The sequence below is a fragment of the Solanum dulcamara genome, chromosome 7, assembly GCF_947179165.1.
Source record: "Solanum dulcamara chromosome 7, daSolDulc1.2, whole genome shotgun sequence".
Classification (NCBI taxonomy): domain Eukaryota; kingdom Viridiplantae; phylum Streptophyta; class Magnoliopsida; order Solanales; family Solanaceae; genus Solanum; species Solanum dulcamara.
In genome coordinates this window covers 62403339-62409859 of record NC_077243.1, presented here as the reverse complement: position 1 = coordinate 62409859, position 6521 = coordinate 62403339, and the positions used below count along the sequence as shown (strand labels likewise).

General features: G+C 36.5%; 1 protein-coding gene across 1 annotated transcript; it reads right to left on the bottom strand.

The window, feature by feature from the left end:
* Nucleotides 1-344: 344 nt before the first annotated feature.
* LOC129894784 (protein AGENET DOMAIN (AGD)-CONTAINING P1-like) lies at nt 345-3941 on the bottom strand. The gene is made up of 2 exons (XM_055970427.1): nt 3851-3941; nt 345-688 (listed from the first exon to the last, which is right to left on the bottom strand). Exons 1-2 carry the CDS (start codon nt 3939-3941, stop codon nt 345-347), a joined length of 435 nt encoding a protein of 144 aa, XP_055826402.1.
* Nucleotides 3942-6521: the final 2580 nt, after the last annotated feature.

Here is a 6521-nt window from a genome sequence, read left to right as displayed (position 1 = left end):
AAAGGAAAGAGTATATGGGAGGCATTTATTTTATGATTTTCATGAATCTCAACTCTACTAATTGCCAAGTTATCTTTCAAGAACCAAAACATAACTCAAATAAAATTCAAATAATTAACCTCCTAAGACATTTCACTAACTAAAGTAATATGGTTGGTAACTTTAAATATTCGACCTGGAAGTATTGTTCAAACTTGTAGAATTTTCATATTGATTTTCCCTGACACAACATATCGAAATCTCATAGCATTTATTTTTCAATATAAGGTAATGAGAATGATTAAATGACTTTCATACTATACTACAGTACATAAAAACTTCCTTGAAACGTAAATCAATACAATTCAAAAATCTTCCCTTGTCCTGAGAAGATATATCCACTCGCCATGAGACCATTCTTGATGAAATCTCAACACATCACTAGGATATTCAATGTTATCCCCATTAGTAGGAAAATAGACATAGTACTTTTGCCCAATTTTACCAGTGATAAGCCAGAACCACCAGCCATCATTCGCAAACATATCAACCATGTCGTATAGACGGAAGTCATTTTTCACAAACATTGTTTCAGTTTGCTGATCAGGTAGAACATGGCGGACCTCGGAAACAGTTACAATCTCCTCTAGTGGAGAGGCTTCATCATTAGTCAACAATGTCTTATACTTGACTCCGTAATGATAAGCGCCTAAGGAAGTGACAATAGTCTCATTGTAGTAAGAACCTACGAAGCCATCTACTTGACTTGCCACTTCAACTTTATCACCCTTTTGGAATATTTTTGTTATCTGCTATTTCTTGAATGTTATATCTTTTATGGACTTTGAGATCATATCATTTCTTGATTTGTGGCATTCCTCTGAATGTTTTGATTTTGCTTCGGTTGAAGCCATTGTAACTGTACTTGAGATTGATTCAATTGAATGAGAAACAAGTTGTAGAGTAGTCATATAATTGTTAAATAGAACAAGAAAGTTTAGTCACTTATGTTTTTAATACACATATTTGTAACCTGGTCAAAGCTATTGATAGACAAGGGGGCTCAATCGAATCCCCTTCATCAAAAAATTATACTATACAAAATAGAAAAGAGATATTCTGGTTGTATATGAACTGTTGAATCCCCTTTAAGTAAGAGGAGATTTAAGTGCATTGAAAAAGTGGTTTAAAACTTGCTTTTGGTCAGAGGTAAAATCCCAAATGGACATTCATAAAACAATTAGAAATGAGAGACAACCTTTTCCACATCTCCCATCTATTTAAAACAAAAATTAATGAAAACATCAAAGGATAATCTGATCTACACTAGACATATGATTGACTCAATTTTTTTACATTTTCCAAGAATTGACACTCATCATAAAAATAGGAGAAATTTAGTAGCTCAGTTGGTTGGCTACTTGAATTTTCACCATGCTAATGAGGATTCGATTATCACCTTGTAATCCTCTCTCCCATTTTTCCTTCTCCTATTCCCAAATAAAAGCAACCATCATCAAAATAAATAATCAAGCACCAAATCATCAAAGAGAGATATTATCAAATATAAGTAGTCTAATTGATATTTTGAGTAAATTATACAAATTAATATGAAATTATAAAGAAATAAAATAGAATAAAAAACCTTTACTTACCTTGGGATTTTCAACAAGAACTAACGACTTTGAGTTAGGAAAACAATCAGTAGCTAATAGATAACAAATGACAATGAAGTTGAGAAATGTGGCATAGATGTGTATTACCATCAATATTTATATTGCTATGTGTCACGATACACCTCCAGGACATGATGACACCTACTATAACCCTCGAGTAGGCAAGCCAAACCCAACCAAGTGGAAGTTAAACCTCATTTTAAATAAATAATAATTAAAATAATAAGATGGGAGCAAAGAGAAAATAACCAAAGAAAAGTCGAGCAAGGGTATAGATATGTAAATTCAATAAAAAATATGCAAAAGACCTGATAGTGATAAAAAATGACGAACTGACACTAGCCCAAACCCCGAACCTGGTGTCACCTATACAAAAGCTACTAAGTACAAATGTTGACAATATATGCAAATATACAGTGCAGAACTGACTTCCAAAATACAAATACAAGTCAAAGCAAAAGAGGGAATGTAACAAGTCTCTGAATGCCTGAAGCTTACCTCAATCTCGACATGGCACAACTACGAATGATCAGGCACGTATTGAGGGTGGCTTGAACTAGGAGTTGCATCAAAAAGATGTAGAAGTGCAGTATGAGTACCAAAACAAGGGGTACTCAGTAGGCATCATAAGCCGATCAAGCTTAGAAAGAATAAGTATATAATAAGCAGCACGATCATAATAATAATAATAGGGAAGAAGTATAAAATCTATGGTTACCGGGAAAAGGGCATAGGAAGACCATAAAAAATTAAGTAAATCCAATAAATCGTGTAATCACACTAATAATCTCGACTAATAAATTATCGAAAGAAAGCCCAAGTGTAAACTCGTAATTATGGCTCATAATCATTTAAAAACATGATGAAGGGCCGCTCGGAATCATACTACAAGCTCATTAATATTGAAATAATAACCCAGAATATGTATCGATGGGCCGCCCGGAATTTCACACCACGAGCTTATCAAATGAAATAAGGTGTAGCCCAAATTCAATGAAAGAGCCGCCCAGAATTATGCCTCGAGCTCATCAACAGGAATTGCAATAAATGAGATATCACCACATTTCCTAATTTTCTTATATTTATTCATCCGCCGAAAGTATTGATCTCATCATTTATTCTTTCCTTTAAAAAGATTTCTTTTAACGCCGGTGGGGTAAATAAGACAAGAAGCATGTCCAAAATTATATATCACTCACCTGAGACTCTGGTATGCCGAAAGCATGGCCTCGCGCTTAACATTTTCAATATCAAGAGCAAGAAAGGCCAAGCATAAGCAAAAAATTATAGCAAGTGACCAACCAAAACCAAACAAGTCAAACAAGGTGTATCCTAAGTTCAAATCACCTAGGAGCAATTTCTAAGGATCTAAACAATATAAAAAGTCAAGATTCCACCTAGACTAAGGATCCAACGACTAAACCCCAAGCTAGTCACTAGCGATGATTATCGACTCCAAATTTGCTCAAAGGGATATCAAGATGCAAAACTCCAACCAAATCATACGTTACTACCTAAAATACATCAATTCCAACCAAGCTAAGTATAACAAAAGGAAGCCATAACCTACCTCAAAGCCAAAACCGCACACGAACTACTTAAATCGAGCTTTTCCCTTTCGGGCCCCCTCCGAATATTGCCATTCTATCAAATTATCGAAGAACATATCAAAAACAGGCCAACGATACACATATTACTATAATTAAAATCGGACCAAAATTGGGTCAAATTCAACATTTGGACCCATGCACGAAATCAAAAAACTAACTCCGTCACAAGGTCCCAAATAACTCAAGGAACTTGTGCCTCAAAAATGGGCACATCCCGAGCACCGAAAGAGCTCAAACAGTCCCACCAAATTCAAGCCCTAGAATAGTCAAAAAGTGCAAGAAAAAGGATAATTTACCTCAAAGAAAGCCTTTTCTCCTAATTATGCATACCAATGAATTCCCCTCAAAATCCCATGCAATTTAGCCTTTTAAATCACCCAAATCGTCCAAATATATAGAGAAAAAAAAGTCTTGAAAGTTAGGGTTCAAATCTGAAAAAGAGATCAAAAATAGGTCTCTGATGTCTCTTAAGAGAACCCCCGGTGTTCACTTAAGCGACCACCTCAAAGAGGCGGGCATCACTTTAGCAATGCTTGGACGCTTAAGCGATGGCATGCCGCTTTAGAGACCCCTGGCCCCATGTACCTGGTCGCTTTAGTGACCTCCTGGCTGCTTTAGTGGCACTCACTTTAGCGACAGCACCAGATGCCTGCTGGTGCAAAAATTGGCTTGGCATGCTAAATTCTGTGAGAGGTGTTCCAGATTCGTTTATAACCCCTTGTGCGCAAATGATATATGATACCCCACCAAATTTGGTGCTCCGGAGTCAATGACGCATTCGAAATTTCCATACTATGTCTTTTTATGGAAAGGTAGGTCCCACACCCAACTATCATTTTCTACAACGGGTCTTGGGATTTGATCGGAAGCCTCGAGAAGAAAACGAAAGGTCATTCTTGACCAAACTTGACATTCCATAACTACCGCACTGTCAGAATTTCCATCCGGGTGCAATTTCCAAGAATGTTGATCAAAGTCAACCATAGGCTAATTTTCAAAGTCAAAAGCACCAAATGGCTTCAAACTCATACCGATTTTCTTGATACTCGTGCGACTATGCTACTAGCCTAATTTGACCATCTTGGAGCTAATGGAACCATCAGAATTTCATTCTGAGGTCATTTAACATAAGCTATAACAGAAGTCATCTTTTCAAGTTATAAAGGTTCTAAAATAGGGAAACAGTCCTAAAACCATTTCGAGCACCTCAGAAATTGAACCAAATGTCATTCTAAATCAAAATTGTTATGCATTATACGGATCGAGCCGTCGTACCTCAGCATTATTATGCATTATACGGATCGGGCCGTCGTACCTCGGCATCATCATGTAATATATGGATCGGGCCATTGTACCTCGGCATTATCATGTGACATATGGATCGGGCCATCGTTCCTCAGCATTATTATCATTATTATGTATTATACGGATCAGGCCATCGCACCTCGACATCATTATGTAATATATGGATCGGGCCATCGTACCTCGGCATTATTATCATTATTATGTATTATACGGATCAGGCCATCGCACCTCGATATCATTATGTAATATATGGATCGGGCCATCGTACCTCGGCATTATCATGCGACATATGGATCGGGCCGTCGTTCCTCAGCATTATTATCATTATTATATGATACATGGATTGGGTCGTCGTTCCTCGGCATATACTTTCTATATACAGAGATCGGGTTGTACATCCCACAGCGTTAATGGCATATAAATACCTATCATGATAGATGATGAGTTTGTAACACAGAGTCCCCGAGCGGGCCGAATACGGTACGTGATAGTGGTATACATGACTTTATTTTGTGAGGTGCAGGTACAGTACCCTATTAAATGTTATACTTAGTTTCCTGCATCCTTGTTTCAGTTGTTATCTCAGTTATGTTATGCTTATATACTCAGTACATGTAACGTACTGACCCCCCTTTCTTCGAGGGGCTGTGTTTCATGCCCGCAGGTACAGATGTTCATTTCAAAGATCCGCCAGCTTAGGATTTCTACTCAGCTATGATTGGAGGTGCTCCACTATTTTGGAGCCTAGTTTTTTTGTACTAGTCCTACGATGTATATACGTATTTGTTTATTCAGAGATACGGCGGGGGCCCTGTCCCGCCATATGTTACCGTTACTATTCTTAGAGGTCTGTAGACATATGTATGTATGGGTTGTTCATGAGTTTATTTTGGCTGTGCCTATACGACACGTTGTAAATGTTTTTACGTTATGGTAGCCTTGTCGGCTTGTATTCCCTTTCATGATACTATGCGAATGAAAGAGGCTACATGAACATGAAAAAGTTTTGACCCATTGGGGTTTTGGGGGGTTTTATCACATCACCCATAGTTCAATTTGGTTATATTTGAAAGTTACGTATACGGGGGTCTAGGTCGGACCCCAGTCGCGGCCCATGGGGTTGGATCGTGACAAGTCACTTATGATTTTTAATACACATATTTGTAACCTGGTCAAAGCTATGTATAGAAAAGGGGGCTCAATTGAATCCTCTTAATCCAAAAATTATACTATACAAAATAGAAACGAGATATTCTAGTTGTAAATGAACTATTGAATACCGTTTAAGTAACGGGAGATTTTAGTGCATTCAATAAGTGGTTTAAAACTTGCTTTAGGTCAAAGGTAAAATCCCAAATGGACCTTCTTAAAGCAATTAGAAATGAGAGACAACCTTTTCCACATCTCCCGTCTATTTTAAAAATATTCATGAAAACATCAAAGGATAATCTGATCTACACTAGACATATGATTGAATCAATTTGTTTACATTTTCCAATAATTGACACACATCATCAGAAATAGGGGAAACTTAGTAGCTCAGTTGGTTGGCTACTTCAATTTTCACCTTGTTAATGATGATTCGATTATCACCTTGTAATCCCCTCTTCCATTTTCCTTTCCCTATCCCCAAATAAAAAATCATTATCAAAATAAATAATCGAAGAACCAAATCATCAAAGAGACATATTATCAAATATAAGTAGTCTAATTGATATATTGAGTAAATTATACAAATTAAAATAAAATTACAAAGAAATAAAATAGAATAAAAAACCCTTACTTACCTTGGGATTTTCACCAGGAACTAACAACTTTGAGTTAGGAAAAAAATAAGCATCTAATAGATAACAAATGAAAATGAAGTTGAGAAATGCGGCAAAGATATGTATCACTAACAATATTTATATTGCTATGTAATCTTTTTTGTCTTTGGTCCTATATTTTCTGT

Bases quoted from the DNA above. Each gene is read 5' to 3' on its own strand.
- LOC129894784 (XM_055970427.1), bottom strand. From the start codon at position 3,941: ATGCCAAGCCAATTTTTGCACCAGCAGGCATCTGGTGCTGTCGCTAAA. The intron at 689-3,850 runs GTACATGGGGCC...TCACTTCCTTAG, and splicing joins GAGGTCACTAAAGCGACCAG to GCGCTTATCATTACGGAGTC.